We start from the raw sequence: 17,775 nt of genomic DNA, 5'->3' as shown, positions 1-17,775 counted from the left end.
GTCCTGCTAGAATTCCTGACAGGGCTCTTCGTACAGGGCCTGCTGGAAGCTCCAGGAGGATTGGCTACATCAGGGGGGTGGGGCCTAATATGCAAAGGAGGTCCTGCTAGAATTCCTGACAGGGCTCTTCATACAGGGCCTACTGGAAGCTCCAGGGGGATTGGCTGCATCAGGGGTGTGTGACCTAATATGCAAAGGAGCTCCTGCTAGAAAGAAGTAAAGCCCTGCTTCTAATAATGATTATTAATAAAGTGCTATAAAGCTCAACATGTGTTCATTTGTCTGAATTGTTAGGTTTTTAAATATAGTTCACAGAATGTTTCTTTTAGTGTATAGCAGGGGTGGCCAAACTTGCTTAATGTAAGAGCCATGTTAAATAAACATCAGATGTTTATTTGACTTGAATATCAAGACTTGAATGTCAGATGCTTGAGAGATGTAAGGGAGGGAAGGAAGGAGGGAGGGAGGGAAGGAGGGAAGGAGGCAGGGAAGGAGGGAGGGAAGGAAGGAGGGAAGGAGGCAGGGAAGGAGGGAAGGAAGGAAGGAAGGAAGGAAGGAAGGAAGGAAGGAAGGAAGGAAGGAAGGAAGGAAGGAAGGAAGGAAGGAGGCAGGGAGGGAGGGGAAGGAAGGAGGGAAGGAAGGAGGCAGGGAGGGAAGAAAGGAGGGAAGGAAGGAAAGGAGGGAGGGAAGGAGGGAAGGAGGCAGGGAAGGAAGGAAGGAGACAGGGAAGGAAGGAGGGAGGGAAGGAGGCAGGGACGGAAGGAGGGAAGGAATGAAGAAAGAGGGAAGGCGGCAGGGAAGGAAGGAAGGAGGGATGGAAAGGAGGCAAGGAAGGAAGAAGGAGGGAAGGAGGCAAGGAAGAAAGGAAGGAGGGAGAGGAGGCAGGGAAGGAAGGAGGGAGGGAAGGAAGGAAGGAAAGAGGGAGGGAGAGAAGGAGGCAGGGAAGGAGGCAGAGAAGGAGGGAAGGAGAGAGGGAGGGAAGGAAGGAAGGCAAACAGATGGGGAGAGGAAGGGAAGAAAGCAACTTTAAATGCACTCTCCAAGCCACCAGCTGCCTTGGTTTGGAGAAGTGATTTCAAGAACCAAATGCCTTCTCCAAGCTAGCGAACAGGTTGATGGGGGCTTTGAGAGCCACACGGTGTGTGTGAAAGAACCACATGTGGCTCCTGAGCCGCAGTTTGGCCACCCCTGGTGTATAGGATAAAAACAGTTGACGTATAACACTGTCCGGGGGGGAAACCAGTACACCACAGATGACAGCATTGTAGCTGCAACTGGGAAATAATTTCTTTGAGCTTGGGTTCCAAGAAGGAATCCAGTTGACAGAATACACAATTTCAAAGAAGACACGGAAGCACGCCTAAATGCTGAGGAGGCGTGTTGTCGCATGACCATCATTAATTGACTTTTCAGAGACTTTTGTGACATTTTGGATAAGAAAAGCACTGATATTTGAACTGACTCTATTGGGGTTTTTTTTGGTTTTTTTAATTTTTCAAACAAGTTTATCTCAAAATACAGAGATACACGCAGAATCATGCCTCAGCCTGTGGGAACAGCAGAGGTTTTGCTCAATAGCTCTGCTGTGCGATTGAGCACGCCTGGCAAAGCAAGCGGTGATGCAGAAGGAAGCAAGAGAGAGGGAGAAGGCAGCAGACAACAGCCAGTTGCTCAGGGGCCTGATAGGAGCCCTCTGGGGGCCTGATTCAGCCCCCGGGCCTCATGTTCAACACCCTTGGTCTAAAGCATTTATCATGAAATTGATTTGTTTATTGGTGTTAATGTCCACCCTTTCAAGATGGGTACTGGGGTTGACTTCGGAGGATGGTAGAAGACAGCAGGGCCTGGCGTGACTTTGCCCATGGAGTCGCAAAGAGTCGGACTCGACTGTGCAACTGAACGACAACAGCGGGGTTGGAATCGAGCCTCTTGCCCGAGGGCGTCCAGAGAGTTTGCGGCAACCTGGCAGCCACTGTATGATTGGTTGAATGTAGCATGAGTTTGGAATTTGAGGAAATTAAGTGGCGATCTGTCTGTATATAAGAATATAGGATAAGGAGTTAGTACCGCATACCGTGCTGAACAAGGCGCAACTATAAGAAATGTTTCTTCGCGAGCCAAAAGGGAGAGTTATAAAGTGACAGAAGGATATAAGAGCCAAAACGGAAGATACACATTGTAAATGGTGCTCAGATTGTGAATTGATAGAATTAGATATTTTGTAACCGGAAAGAAAATGTAAGCGAGAGAGACATTTGCTCTGCCCCTCCCACCCTAATTTCCCCCATATCCCCCCCATATTATTCTTTCCTTCCCCTTTTCCTTTATTTGAAACTTAATAAAACTTTTAATTACAAAAAAAGGAGAGAGAGAGAGAGAGAGAGTTTGTGGCAGAAGAAGAAAGCCTCAGGTCGGGATTTGTGAACTGTACTACCTAATGAGTGTCTTTGTCTCTCTCCTCCCCAGAAAAGTCTGACTGAAACTTTCGGGACTGGCAAATACGCCGAAGCCAAGAAATCGGTGCTGACCAACATGTTCTCCAGGCCCATGCAGGTAAGAACCGGTCCACCACAAGGATGGATCCTACAGAACCAGTCAGTGCATTCCCCTGAAAGCCAGCTGTATAGGGGTTAAGATCAGGAGAAACCGGATTTGATTCCCCACTCTTCCTCCAAATGCAGTGCTGTGTGACCTTCGATCAGTCATGGTTCGCTCCGAGCTGTTCTCTCAAGAACCCATACTCCCACTAAACTGTGGAGTCTCGTGAGCAAAAATTCTGCTTCATGAGCTACTGGCGTTAAAAGTTGCGAGGTATTGCATACATTAGTTTGTTCTGGGGCCGTTTTTCCTGAGCCAAGACAAAAATTTGTGTGCTGGAGGCTCAAAAGAAGATATTGGATTTGGATTTATATTCCACCCTCCACTCCGAAGAGTTTCAGAGCGGCTCACAATCTCCTTTTACCTTCTTCCCCCACGACAGACACCCTGTGAGGTAGATGAAAATATTGGATTTATATCCCGCCCTCCTCTCTGAAGAGTCTCAGAGCGGCTCACAATCTCCTTTTACCTTCTTCCCCCACAGCAGACACCCTGTGAGGTGGGTGGGGCTGAGAGAGCTTTCACAGCAGCTGCCCTTTCAAGGACCACTGGCCCAGTGAAATTCCTAAGGCAGATACACTGTTCTGACCAAAGGAGGAGGCTCATCAGGTGGGAAATACAACAACGACCCAACATAAGGCTGACCCCAAACATGGACTTTGTGACTCTCAAGCGCTGTGGCTTTTTGAAGGTCCCAAGAATAGCACCCCAAGCTGAAGGGGAGGAGAGAGAATGAGTTTGGGAGGCTGTCACAACTCAGGGGGGTATTACCAATTGCTGCCACCACTCTGGTTTAAGGGTTCCCCTTGAGAAGGCCCACAGTTTCCTCCCAAGCCCTTCAGGCCTCTTGTAACTTAGGCCAAATAATAGGCATGAGGACCAGGCAGAGTTAACAAGAACAACAACAAAAAAAATGTTTATTTCAGTGCAATATAAATTAACAAGGTGAATTAACCATTAAAGGGGTGAAGGGAAAATAAACAAATGCCCTAATGCATCTATCTATATAGTCCCTACTCTTAATACCAACACTTACCCCCTTGGGTAAGGGTCTTTCCCCCTGCTTCAAGCTCTCCAGGCTACAGCCTGCCTCCAGCTCAGCCTTCCAGGAAAAGAACCCCCCCCGCCTGGGCTTGGCCCTTTTATCTTCTCCTCCCAGGCCCTACCCCTCTCTGGGCCAGTTTCCCTCCAAACCCTGGCCACCCAATCAGAGGGGACCTGGGAAATGTAGGCTCTTCCCAGTACTCCTAAGCAGGCTTCCCTGGGGCCTGCAGGCCTCGCTAGGCCCAGGATCATGACAGAGGCGTTCGCGTCAAGTTTATGGCCAGCCTGCTCCTCCCCACAGAAGGCGAGACCCAAGTTGAGCTGGCTTTGAGTTTATTACAGGCCCGATCTTTCTTTATTATTATTAACTTTAGATTTTTATCCCACCCTCTCTGCAAGCGGACTCAGGGCGGCTAACAATCCCTTCAAATATCTACGGTTACGATTTAAAACCAAGAAAAACACAATTTAAAAACATCTTATGGTGCTGATTCAACTTCGATACAGGCGGGATCTTTCTTCTGACAGTGGTCCTATAACGATCGTGGTTCCTCAGCAGTGTCGGGTGGCAGTCCTCTCCTGGTTTAGATATCGAAGGCCTGTCGCAATAGTTCAGTTTTGCAGGCCCTGCGGAATTGGGAGAGATTCCATCAGTGCCCTTATGGCCTCCTGGAGGGCATTCCACATTGCTGGTGCTGCCACCGAGAAGGCCCTGGCCCGTGTAGAACACAGCCTGGCCTCCCTTGGTCCGGGGATGGACAGTAAGTTTTGTGACCCTGAACGCAGTGCTCTCTGGGGAACATGCGGAGAAAGGCGGTCCCGTAGATAGACAGGTCCCCCACATTGCTGGTGCTGCCACCGAGAAGGCCCTGGCCCATGTAGAACACAGCCTGGCCTCCCTTGGTCCGGGGATGGATAGTAAGTTTTGTGACCCTGAACGCAGTGCTCTCTGGGGAACACGCGGAGAAAGGCGGTCCTGTAGATAGACAGGTCCCCCACATTGCTGGTGCTGCCACCGAGAAGGCCCTGGCCCGTGTAGAACACAGCCTGGCCTCCCTTGGTCCGGGGATGGACAGTAAGTTTTGTGACCCTGAACGCAGTGCTCTCTGGGGAACATGCGGTCCTGTAGATAGACAGGTCCCCGACCATATAGGGTGTTAAAGGTCAGTACCAACACCTTGAAACGGACTCGGAACACAACAGATAGCCAGTGCAGCTCTTTCAGCACTGGCGGAATGTGCTCCCATCGAGGGCACCCCATTGACAGCCGGGCTGCAGCGTTCTGCACTAGCTGTAGTTTCCGAGTCAAGATCACGGGTAGCCCCTTTAAGATCCAGCACCGGGGGAAGTGAGGCCCGCAGAGGTGAATTCTTCCCCTTAATCTCTGCGATGGATTGTCCCCGAAGGAGAGGGAGACGGCTCCGGATTCCCAGTACTTTGCGGAGAGGAATTTTTGCCACCGCATACTCCGCAGAAAGGTCAAGGAGACCTCGGCCGAAAGCCTTTCCCCTTGCTGGAGCCCTCGCTCCGTGACGTCCGGGCCCCGTCTGTTAAACCCATCAGCCATACATCACCTGGGCCTGCCTGGAGAGCCTGGCCGCAGCCTCTTTCGCAGCCTTCCTCGTCTCTGACCTGGATCCGAAACAAGCACGTCCTTCTGTCTCGGCCGGGGCAGGAATCCGAAGCGGAGACTCCCTTTTGGCCCGGCTGCTGCTGTCGAGACTTTATTTAATCAGGGGACTTGGCGCTTTTGAGGCCCTTTTTTTCCCTTCGTGTTTCAGAACCCTCCGCGTCTGTCCCGGTAACGCCTGCAGACCCCCTGCTCAAGGAAGGTTGCCAGCCTCCAGGCGGTGGCCGGAGATCTCCCTAGGGTTGCCAAGTCCAATTTGAGAAATATCTGGGGGCGGAGCCAGGAGACTTTGGGGGTGGAGCCAGGAGCAAGGCTGGGACAAGCACAGCTGAACTCCAAAGGGAGTTCAGGCCATCACATCTAAAGGGACCGCATTCCTTTTAAATGCCTTCCCTCCATTGGAAATAATGAGGGATCGGGGCACCTTCTTTAGGGTCTCATAGATTTGGACCCCCTGATCCAATCCTCTTGAAACTTGGAGGCAATGTTCCCTCTAAGCTGCGGAGTCTTGGGAGCAGACATTCTGCTTTGTGAGCTACCAGCATTAAAGTTGTGAGCTACTACAAAAATTAGTCTGCTCTAGGGCCATTTTTCCTGAGCTGAGACAAGAATGCGTGAGCTGGAGGCTAAAAAATTGTGAGCTAGCTCACACTGACTCAGCTTACAGGGAACACTGCTTGGAGGGTGTTTTGAGGAGAAGCATTGGATGCTATGCTCAATTTTGGTGCCTCTACCTCAAAAAACAGCCCCCCCCCAAAAAAAGCCCCAGATACCCATGGATCAATTCTCCATTAGACGCTATGGGAATGGGTCTCCATAGGGAATAGTAGAGTGCCCAGCAGACATTCCCCCCCCCCCCCGCTTTCTGATGACCCTGAAGCAGGGGGAGGGCCTGCTAACTGGGGGATCCCCTGCCCCCACCTGGGGAATGGCAATTAGGTCCTAGAATCATAGAGTTGGAATGGACCTCCAGGGTCATCTAGTCAAACCCCCTGTACAATGCAGGAAATTCACAAACACCTCCCCCTAAATTCACAGGATCTTCATTGCTGTCAGATGGCCATCTAGCCTCTGTTGAAAAACCTCCAAGGAAGGAGAGCCCACCACCTCCCAAGGAGGAAGCCTGTTCCACTGAGGAACCGCTCTCACAGTCAGGAATTATAGAATCATAGAGCTGGAAGGGACCTCCAGGGTCATCTAGTCGAACCCCCTGCACAATACAGGAAACTCACAAACATCTCTCCCTAAATTCACAGGATCTTCATCACTGTCAGATGGCCATCCAGTCTCTATTGATAAACCTCCAAGGAAGGAGAGCCCACCACCTCCCGAGGAAGCCTGTTCCACTGAGGAACCACTCTAAACTCACAAACACCTCCCCCTAAATTCACAGGATCTTCATTGCTGTCAGATGGCCATCTAGCCTCTGTTGAAAAACCTCCAAGGAAGGAGAGCCCACCACCTCCCAAGGAGGAAGCCTGTTCCACTGAGGAACCGCTCTCACAGTCAGGAATTATAGAATCATAGAGCTGGAAGGGACCTCCAGGGTCATCTAGTCGAACCCCCTGCACAATACAGGAAACTCACAAACATCTCTCCCTAAATTCACAGGATCTTCATCACTGTCAGATGGCCATCCAGTCTCTGTTGATAAACCTCCAAGGAAGGAGAGCCCACCACCTCCCGAGGAAGCCTTTTCCACTGAGGAACCACTCTAAACTCACAAACACCTCCCCCTAAATTCACAGGATCCTCATTGCTGTCAGATGGCCATCTAGCCTCTGTTGAAAAACCTCCAAGGAAGGAGAGCCCACCACCTCCCGAGGAAGCCTGTTCCACTGAGGAACCACTCTAAACTCACAAACACCTCCCCCTAAATTCACAGGATCCTCATTGCTGTCAGATGGCCATCTAGCCTCTGTTGAAAACCTCCAAGGAAGGAGAGCCCACCACCTCCCGAGGAAGCCTGTTCCACTGAGGAACCGCTCTAACGGTCAGGAAGTTCTTCCTCATGTTGAGCCGGAAACTCTTTTGATTTAATTTCAACCCACTGGTCCTACCTTCTGGGGCCGCAGAAAACAATTCCACCCCATCCTCTATAGGACATCCCTTCAAGGACTTGAAGATGGTGATCCTATCACCTCTCAGCCGCCTCTTCTCCAGGCTAAACATGCCCAGCTCCTTCAACCTTTCCTCACAGGACTTAGTCTCCAGACCCCTCACCATCTTCATCGCCCTCCTCTGGACTCGGTGCCCTGGAGAAAATGGCTGCTTTGGAAAATAGACTCTGTGGCAGTATAGCCCAACAAAGTCCAGCCCCTTCCCAAGCCCCGCCCCCCTCAGGCTGCACCCCCACCCCCATCTTCAGGTATTTCCCTCGCTGGATCTGGAAACCCTAGAACAGGGGTGTCAAACTCATTTGTTATGAGGGCCGGATCTGACATAAACGAGACTTTGAGGGGCCGGGCCATGTGTGTACCTATTTAAGATTATGTAGCAGAGATATAAACTTTATAAAGAACACAAACACAAATACATATTTTTTAAAAAATTTAAAACATGCTTAAAACTTTAGCGGTTATGGGTCTTAAAGGTGCTTTCTTTGTATTTCTCCCATGGGATCCAGGGAACTGGGCAAAGGAAGCTCTGGCTCTTTGCTTCCTTCCCCAGGGGACCAGGAGGGGGAGGAGCCTCAGCCAACAGAAGGAAGAGAGGCTTGGCTCAGTAGCTCTGCTGTGCAATTGAGAGAGCCTGGCAAAGCATGCTTTTCCAAACCCCTTCCTCCACAAGGGAGGAGCCTCAGCCAATGGAGAAAATAGAGGTTTTGCTCTGTAACTCTGCTGTGCGATTGAGCAAGCCGAGCAAAAAAAAGCTGTTATGCAGAAAGAAGCAAGAGAGAGGGAGAAGGAAGTAGATGACTGCCAGTTGCTAAGGGGCCTGATAGGAGCTCTCCAGGTGCCTGATTTGGCCGCCAAACTGCATGTTCGACACCCCTGCCCTAGAAGGTTGGGTGGTATTTTAAAAGGGTAAAGGTAGTCCCCTGTCCAAGCACCGAGTCGTTACCCACCCATGGTGTGATGTCACATCAGGATGTTTTCTTGGCGGACTTTTTGTTATGGGGTGGTTTGCCGTTGCCTTCCCCAGTCATCTACACTTTCCCCCCAGCAAGATGGAGACTCATTTCACCGACCTCGGAAGGATGGAAGCCTGAGTCAACCTGGAGCCAGCTGGTGGCTTGGATAATGCATTTATAGTTGCTTTCTTCCCACCTCTCCCTCCCCATCTATTTGCCTTCGTTCCTTCCTATCTTGCAGCTTTCAAACATCTGATGTTCACGTCTTGTGGCTCTCAAACTTCTGACATCTTCATCTGTCCATTTTTATCTTGACATCTGACATCTGATTTATCCCCCGCCCTCCACTCTGAATCTCAGAGCGGCTCACAATCTCCTTTCCCTTCCTCCCCCACTACAGACACCCTGTGAGGTAGATGAAGACATTGGATTTATATCCCGCCCTCCACTGCGAAGAGTCTCAGAGCGGGTCACAATCTCCTTTCCCTTCCTCCCCCACAATAGACACCCTGTGAGGTAGATGAAGACATTGGATTTATATCCCGCCCTCCACTCTGAAGAGTCTCAGAGCGGCTCACAATCTCCTTTCCCTTCCTCCCCCACAATAGACACCCTGTGAGGTAGATGAAAATATTGGATTTATATCCCGCCCTCCACTGCGAACAGTCTCAGAGCGGCTCACAATCTCCTTTCCCTTCCTCCCCCTCCCTTCCTTCCCTTCCTCCCTCCCTTTAGGGAGGGACGGTGGCTCAGTGGTAGAGCATCTGCTTGGGAAGCAGAAGGTCCCAGGTTCAATCCCCGGCATCTCCAAAAAAGGGTCCAGGCAAATAGGTGTGAAAAACCTCAGCTTGAGACCCTGGAGAGCCGCTGCCAGTCTGAGAAGACAATACTGACTTTGATGGACCAAAGGTCTGATTCAGTATAAGGCAGCTTCATATGTTCATATGTTCACAACAGACACCCTGTGAGGAAGATGAAGATATTGGATTTATATCCCGCCCTCCACTTCGAAGAGTCTCAGAGCGGCTCACAATCTCCTTTCCCTTCCTCCCCCACAACAGACACCCTGTGAGGTGGGTGGGGATGAGAGAGCTCTTACAGCAGCTGCCCTTTCAGGTACAACTTGAGCAACAGCTATGGCTGACTCCAGGCCATTCCAGGAGCTTCAAGTGGAGGAGTGGGGAATCAAACCCGGTTCTCCCAGATAGGAGTCTGCTCACTTAACGACTACACCAAACTGGCTCTCTCAGAGTGGTGGTGGTGGGAGAAATATGGAGGAGAGGAGAATGAGGTAAGCCTATTTGGCTCCCCTTTGGTGAGGGAGGCGATATAAAAACGAAGTACACGTATAAGATAAATTGGTATGACACCTTAAAATCCATTCCGAAAAAGCAAGCACTACCACAAGCACTCTTTTCCAAAACTCAGTCGTGCAACCCTGTCTAATGGCTAAAAGAAAGCAGGGCCCGTCTTTTGGGACAGCCAGCCCAGAGAGCGGCAACTTCACCTGAGAGTGAATGCAGCCATGCCATCGGCAGTCTCTGCCTGTTTTCTGAAAGGAGGGTGCTTGCCTACAACCAGTCCCCCCAGGGACCTGGCTCTGCCCTGTGAGTTCCGCCCTCCAAGGCAGCCCTGCCAGAAGAGTTTCCGGCTCAACATGAGGAAGAACTTCCTGACTGTTAGAGGCTGGACTGCCCTCTGACAGCAATGAAGATCCTGTGAATTTAGGGGGAAGAACTTCCTGACCGTTAGAGCGGTTCCTCAGTGGAACAGGCTTCCTCCTCAGGAGGTGATGGGCTCCCCTTCCTTGGAGGTTTTTCAACAGAGGCTGGATGGCCATCTGACAGCAATGAAGATCCTGTGAATTTAGGGGGAAGAACTTTGCTGACCGTTAGAGCGGTTCCTCAGTGGAACAGGCTTCCTCTTCAGGAGGTGGGCTCTCCTTCCTTGGAGGTTTTTCAACAGAGGCTGGATGGCCATCTGACAGCAATGAAGAGCCTGTGAATTTAGGGGGAAGAACTTTGCTGACCGTTAGAGCGGTTCCTCAGTGGAACAGGCTTCCTTGGGAGGTGGTGGGCTCTCCTTCCTTGGAGGTTTTTAAATAGAGGCTAGATGGCCATCTGACAGCAATGAAGATCTTGTGAATTTGGGGGGAGGAATTTGTGAGCTTCCTGCATTGTGTTGGGGGTTGGACTAGATGATCTTGGAGGTCCCTTCCAACTCTAAGATTCTCTGATTCGGTGAATTGTTTTCTGTCGTCCCAGAAGTCAGGACCAGAACTGATGAGTTGAAATTAAATCAAAAGAGTTTCCGGCTCAACATTAGGAAGAACTTCCTGACTGTTAGAGTGGTTCCTCAGTGGAACAGGCTTCCTCCTTGGGAGGTGGTGGGCTCTCCTTCCTTGGAGGTTTTTCAACAGAGGCTAGATGGCTATCTGACAGCAATGAAGATCCTGTGAATTTAGGGGGAGGTGTTTGTGAGTTTAGAGTGGTTCCTCAGTGGAACAGGCTTCCTCAGGAGGTGGTGGGCTCTCCTTCCTTGGAGGTTTTTCAACAGAGGCTAGATGGCCATCTGACAGCAATGAAGATCCTGTGAATTTAGGGGGAGGGGTTTGTGAATTTCCTGCATTGTGCAGGGGGTTGGACTAGATGACCCTGGAGGTCCCTTCCAACTCCAGGAGCCTATGATTCTACCTTGCCTGCAACAGCCCTCCCCCAGAGCAGCTCTGACCTGCCCCCCTCTCTCTTCCAGATGGCTGTCTACTTCTGCACCGGGGTGCTAAAGGACGAGGCTCTTTTCCACCACTACGCCCTGAACGTCCCCCTGTACACCCACTTCACGTCGCCCATCCGCCGCTTCCCGGACATCATGGTGCATCGACTGCTCTCCGCTTCTCTCGGTAGGTTATCCAAAAGTTGTTGCTGGCCAGGGGTGGGGGGGACTGGGATGTTCAGGGAGGGGTCAAAGGGTCTGATTGTCTATTCAGGGAGAACCGGGTTTGATTCCCCACTCTTCCACTTGAACCTGCTGGAATGGCCTTGGGTCAGCCATAGCTCTCTTATCTGGGAGAACCGGATTTGATTCCCCACTCCTCCACTTGCAGCTGCTGGAATGGCCTTGGGTCAGCCAGAGCTCTCACAGGGGTTGTCCTTGAAAGGGCAGCTGCTGTGAGAGCCTTCTCAGCCCCACCCACCTCACAGGGTGTCTGTTGTGGGGGGAGACACAGCAGCAGCTGCTGGGATGGCCTTGGGTCAGCCAGAGCTCTGGCAGAGGTTGTCCTTGAAAGGGCAGCTGCTGTGAGAGCCCTCTCAGTCCCACTCACCTCAGTTTTGCTTCTGATCTAGCTGCTAGACGGTCAACATCAGGAATTATTGTATTTCTTGGAGAAACACTAGTAGGCTGGAAATCAACCAAACGGAGACATGTTGCACTATCTACCCGCTAGGCTGAATTTGCAGCACTAAGTAACCCGCGTATAGAACTTACGTGGTTTAAACAGCCGCTATCAGATCTGGGTGTGCAGATTATCCAACCCATTGTAGTAAAGGAGGGATAATCAGGCCGCTATTCAACCAGCTTCATCGCTCGGGGCGAAGGGTCGTTCTAAGCACACCGATGTTCGTCCCTTTAATGTAAAACAGTATTTCCGATGGGCTTATACAGTTAGAATACTGTGAACCAAGCACAAATATAGCCGATGCACTCACCAAAGTGCTAGCTGCAAGGAAACGCAAAGAAAATTGTCTGTCACTTGGACTTAAGTAGATGTCTAAGTATATATTCAAGGGTTCCCAGTGGGGGAGAATGTCAGTGTCCTATTACTTTAAGGTGAAATGGGACTGCCTAAGATTGAGTCATCTTTGAATACAGGTGTTGTATTGTCATCAGGTGTGAGCCAATTAACCAGTTTGGAATGGGATTGGCCACAGTGTGGGATAGGAAAGGATGGTGCTAGCGCAGCATACTGTTGGACGGATATTGGAATTGATGACTGTGGATTGTATATTGACTAATCTCGTGGACTGTGTATTTGTACCTCTGCCTGGCTCTGTATGTATGTAAGGGCGTTTTCGCACTGACCTTACTCGGGAGCGACGTCCCTCTTCACCGCGCAGCGTCTGCGCGGATTTCGCACTAATTGCTCCGCCGAACCCGGAAGAGCCGCAAAGTCCCGCGGCTTTTGCGTCGCAAATGTAAACTGGCCAAAAAGCAGCTTACATTTGCGACGCAGAAGCCGCGGACTTTGCGGCTCTTCCGGGTTCTGCAGAGCAATCAGTGCGAAATCCGCGTCGACGCTGCGCGGTGAAGAGGGACGTCGCTCCCGAGTAAGGTCAGTGCGAAAACTCTCTAAGTGTATGACTATTGGACTGCCTATTGATTATGATATCTGCCTGAACCCAATACAGTTTGTTGAACCTGCTATGTGTGTAGAGGGTCTTTCCTTGGGACTGCAACTGAGACTGGTCTGACCAGTGGGAACTTCTGTTACGACTCTGTCATTCTTTCTCTACTTTCTCCATCCCATGCATAATCTTGTCAACCTCTCTCATGTCCCCCCTTAGTCGACGTCCCTCCAAGCTAAAGAGCCCCAAGCGTTTTAACCTTTCTTCATAGGGAAAGTGTTCCAAACCTTTAATCATTCTAGTTGCCCTTTTCTGCACTTCCCCCAATGCTATAATATCTTTTTTGAGGTGCGGTGACCAGAACTGTACGCAGTACTCCAAATGAGGCCGCACCATCGATTTATACAGGGGCATTATGATACTGAAGAGCCCGGGCCCAGAATGGTAAAGCTGCAGTACTGCAGTCGGAGCCCTCTGCTCACGACCTGAGTTCGATCCCAGCGAAAGCTGGGTTCAGGTAGCCGCTCGAGGTTGACTCAGCCTTCCATCCTTCCGAGGTCGATAAAAGGAGTAAACTAGCTTGCTGGGGGGAAAGCGTAAAAGACTGGGGAAGGCAATGGCAAACCACCCCGCCAAAAGTCTGCCGTGAAAACGTTGTGAAAGCAACGTCACCCCAGAGTCGGAAACGACTGGTGCTTGCATAGGGGACTACCTTTACCTTTTTATTACGATACTGGCTCCCTTTCTCACAATACAAGAACTTGTGGGCATTCAATGAAATTGCTGAGCAGCCAGGTTAAAACGGATAAAAGGAAGTCCTTCTTCACCCAAAGGGTGATTAACACGTGGAATTCACTGCCACAGGAGGTGGTGGCGGCCACAAGCATAGCCACCTTCAAGAGGGGTTTAGATAAAAATATGCCAGAGGTCCATCAGTGGCTATTAGCCACAGTGTGTGTGTATATATAAAAATTTTTGCCACTGTGTGACACAGAGTGTTGGACTCGATGGGCCATTGGCCTGATCCAACATGGCTTCTCTTATGTTCTTATGGCTGATTTATTTTCCATTCTCTTCCTAATAATTCCCGGTATGGCATTGGCCTTTTTTATTGCAGTGGCACACCGTTCTCCACATTTTCTGTGAGTTGTCTACCACGACCCCAAGATCTCTCTTTTGGTCAGTCTCCGCCAGGATCACCACACAGAGGAAGGCAACGGCAGGCCACCTTTTGCCTTGAAAACCTCACAAAGGGCGGCCAGAAGTTGGCCGCGACTTGTTGGTGCTTCCCACCACCACTAGGTGTCCCTACCGTTCCACGGCTACTTCTCTTCCCGAGGCTCAGAGTGGACCTGGCCTTTGGGTTCTGTTGAGACGTTGCCTGACTTAGTGGTTACGGTGTCAGGCTAGGGATTAAAGTGTAGGATTCACAGCCAGAGGATGTAGTGGGGGCCACAGGCAATTTCTTAGAGGATGGATCTTATCAGTGGCTACTAGCTGTGATTCAAGGGGACCTCCATGTTCACAGGCAATCAACCTCTGAATCCCTGAGCCAGGAGGCAACGTCAGGGGAAGGCTTCTTCTTTTTCTTCTTCTTTCTCCTCCTCCTTCTCCCTCTTCTTCTTCTTCCTCTTCTCCCTCCTCCTCTTCCTCTTCCTCCTTCTTTCAGTTTGCCCTTAAAACCTGCTGCTCCGTGCTTGCATTTCAAGAGAGAGAAAGTGGGTAATTTCCCCCAACCTCGCTTGAGGGCTGAGATAAAAGAAAGTCCTGGAATTCACTGCCACAGGAGGTGGTGGCAGTTACAAGCATAGCCAGCTTCAAGAGGGGATTGGATAAGCATATGGAGCGGAGGTCCATCAGTGGCTATTAGCCACAGAGTGTTGTTGGAACTCTCTGTCTGGGGCAAGTGATGCTCTGTAATCTTGATGTTTGGGGCGGGGCACAGTGGGAGGGCTTCTAGTGTCCTGGCCCCACTGGTGGACCTCCTGATGGCTCCTGGTATTTTTTGGTCACTGTGTGACGCAGATAAACCATTGGCCTCATCCAACATGGCTTCTCTTACGTTGTTATGCCACAATGCTCTGTGTTCTTGGTGCTTGGGGGGGTGGGGCACAGTGGGAGGGCTTCTAGTGTCCTGGCCCCATTGATGGACCTCCTGATGGCACCTGGTATTTTTTGGTGACTGTGTGACACAGATAAACCATTGGCCTCATCCAACATGGCTTCTCTTACGTTGTTATGCCACAATGCTCTGTGTTCTTGGTGCTTGGGGGGGGGGGAACAGTTGGAGGGCTTCTAGTGTCCTGGCCCCATTGATGGACCTCCTGATGAAACCTGGGGGTTTTTTGGCCACTGCATGACACAGAGTGTTGGACTGGATGGGCCACTAGCCAGGTCCAATATGGTTTCTCTTATGTTCTTATTCTGGGGCAGTGATGCCCTGTCTTCTTGGTGCTTGGGGGGGCCAAGAGTGGGAGAACTTCTGGAGTTCTGGCTCTTCTGGTGGGACTCCTGATGGCTCCTGGTATGTTTTGGTCACTGTGTGACACAGAGTGTTGGACTGGGTGAACCATTGGCCTGATCCAACATGGTTTCTCTTATGTCCTTATGTCTGGGGCAGTGATGCCCTGTCTTCTTGGTGCTTGGGGGGGGGGGGGGCAACAGTGGGAGAACTTCTGGAGTTCTGACCCTTCTGGTGGGTCTCCTGATGGCACCTGGGTTTTTTTGACCACTGTGTGACACAGAGTGTTGGACAGGATGGGCCATTGGCCTGATCCAACATGTCTTCTCTTATGTTCTTATGTATGGAGCAGGGCTGCTCTATATTCTTGGTGCTTGTGGGGGAGGGGGAACAGTGTGAGGGCTTCTAGTGTCCTGGCGCCACTGATGGACCTCCTGATGGCACCTGGGTGTTGTTGTTTTTTTGGCCACTGTGTGACGCAGAGTGTTGGATGGGATGGGCCATTGGCCTGACCCAACAGGGCTTCTCTTCTGTTCTTACGACCAGTCCCGTCTGCTTACTTTCCAGGTTCCAGCCCCGCCCCGAGGATGAACTGCGACGAGATCCAGAAGCAAGCCGATCACTGCAACGACCGGAAGATGGCTTCCAAGAGGGTGCAGGAGCTGAGCGCCGATCTCTTCTTTGCCATCTTTGTAAAGGTGAGGGCCTGGCCCTTCCTCCCCCCACCCCGCCCACGGCATGGTCTCCAGGCCTCCGTCGTTCTTGTGATTCTCCCCTGCTGTCAAGACTCAGAGGGATCTTAACCAATTGCTGCCACCACTCTGGGTTAAGGGTTCCCCTTGAGAAGACCCCGAGTTCCCTCCCAAGCCCTTCAGGCCTCCCTTAGCTAGGCCAAATAATGGGCGTGAGGAGCAGGCAGACTGAACAACGACAAAAAGGTTTATTGCAGTGCAATATCAATTAACAAGGTGCATTAACCAGTAAAAGGGTGAAGGGAAAAATAACCTAATGCGTCCATCTATACAGTCTCTAATACCAACACTTACCCCCTTGGGTAAGGGTCTTTCCCCTACTTCAAGCTCTCCAGGCTACAGCCTGCCTCCAGCTCCGCCTTCCAGGGAAAGAACACTCCCTTCCTGGGCTTTGCCTTTATATTCTCTTCCGAAGGCCCCACCCCTCTCTGGGCCTGTTTCCTCCCAAAACCTTGTCACCCAGTCAGAGGAGCAGAGGGGATCCTGGGAGATGTAGGCTTTTCCCATTATCTCCTAAGCAGGCTTCCCTGGGGCCTGCAAGCCTTGCTAAGCCCAGGATCATGACAACTGCATGTGCTCCTTCCCATCTTTTCCAGGAGCATGGCCCCTTGGAGTCAGAAGCCATGGTGATGGGCATCCTCAGCGAAGCCTTTGATGTCCTGGTGCTGAAGTACGGCGTCCAAAAGCGCATCTACTGCAATGTAAGTCATTTTTTCCCCCCAGGCACGTTTCCTCCCTCTCCCTCTGTGTATGAACTCATGTGAAGCTACATAAGAACATAAGAGAAGCCATGTTGGGTCAGGCCAGTGGCCCATCCAGTCCAACACTCTGTGTCACATAAGAACATAAGAGAAGCCATGTTGAATCAGGCCAGTGGCCCCTCCAGTCCAACACTCTGTGTCACATAAGAACATAAGAGAAGCCATGTGGGACCAGGCCAGTGGCCCCTCCAGTCCAACACTCTGTGTCACATAAGAACATAAGAGAAGCCATGTTGGATCAGGCCAATGGCCCCTCCAGTCCAACACTCTGTGTCACATAAGAACATAAGAGAAGCCATGTGGGACCAGGCCAGTGGCCCCTCCAGTCCAACACTCTGTGTCACATAAGAACATAAGAGAAGCCATGTTGGATCAGGCCAATGGCCCCTCCAGTCCAACACTCTTGTGTCACACAGTAGCCAAAGAACCCAGGTGCCGTCAGGAGGTCCACCAGTGGGGCTAGAAGCCCTCCCACTGTGCCCCCCCCAAGCACCAAGAATACAGAGCATCATTTGCCCCAGACAGAGAGTTCCAACAATACACTGTGGCTAATAGCCACTGATGGACCTCTGCTCCATATGCTTATCCAATCCCCTCTTAAAGCTGGCTATGCTTGTAGCCGCCGCCACCTCCTGCGGCAGTGAATTCCATGTTAATCACCCTTTGGGTGAAGAAGGACTTTCTTTTATCCGTTCTAACCCGACTGCTCAGCAGTTTCATTGATTAGGGTTTGTAGAATCTTTCGGGCTCAAGTGCCGTGTTCTACTGGAGTAAGTTTTTCTTCCAGACGTTTCGTTCTCAGCTGCGGAGAACATCCTCAGTGGCGTTGCAGCCGGAGCAGGCGCTCTGACCTTCTTGGCTGCTGTGCATTGATGTCCACATGTTCTCATATCGTGATTCAAAACTGAATCACACCACTGGTTGATCAAGACCAGTACTGTCTACTCAGACAGACAGCCACTCTCCAGGCTATTTAGACATAGGTATTTTGTAGCACCCAATGCCTAGGAAGCCCTGTGGCACAGAGTGGTAAAGCTGCAGTACTGCAGTCCTAAGCTCTGCTCACGACCTGAGTTCTATCCCGGCGGAAGCTGGGTTCAGGTAGCCAGCTTG

The 17,775-nt window shown here is 51.0% G+C and overlaps 1 protein-coding gene across 1 annotated transcript in view; it reads left to right on the top strand.

The window, feature by feature from the left end:
• The window catches only part of DIS3L2 (DIS3 like 3'-5' exoribonuclease 2), a 419,389-nt gene that overhangs the window by 381,105 nt on the left and 20,509 nt on the right, over positions 1–17,775 (top strand). Inside the window, 4 exon segments of the mRNA XM_060242825.1 lie at positions 2,467–2,553; positions 11,097–11,244; positions 15,717–15,847; positions 16,498–16,602. Of these exon segments, the coding sequence (XP_060098808.1) occupies positions 2,467–2,553; positions 11,097–11,244; positions 15,717–15,847; positions 16,498–16,602 (471 nt within the window).

This window comes from Heteronotia binoei, chromosome 6 (assembly GCF_032191835.1).
Source record: "Heteronotia binoei isolate CCM8104 ecotype False Entrance Well chromosome 6, APGP_CSIRO_Hbin_v1, whole genome shotgun sequence".
NCBI lineage: Eukaryota > Metazoa > Chordata > Lepidosauria > Squamata > Gekkonidae > Heteronotia > Heteronotia binoei.
This window is presented reverse-complemented; position numbering and strand designations above follow the sequence as displayed.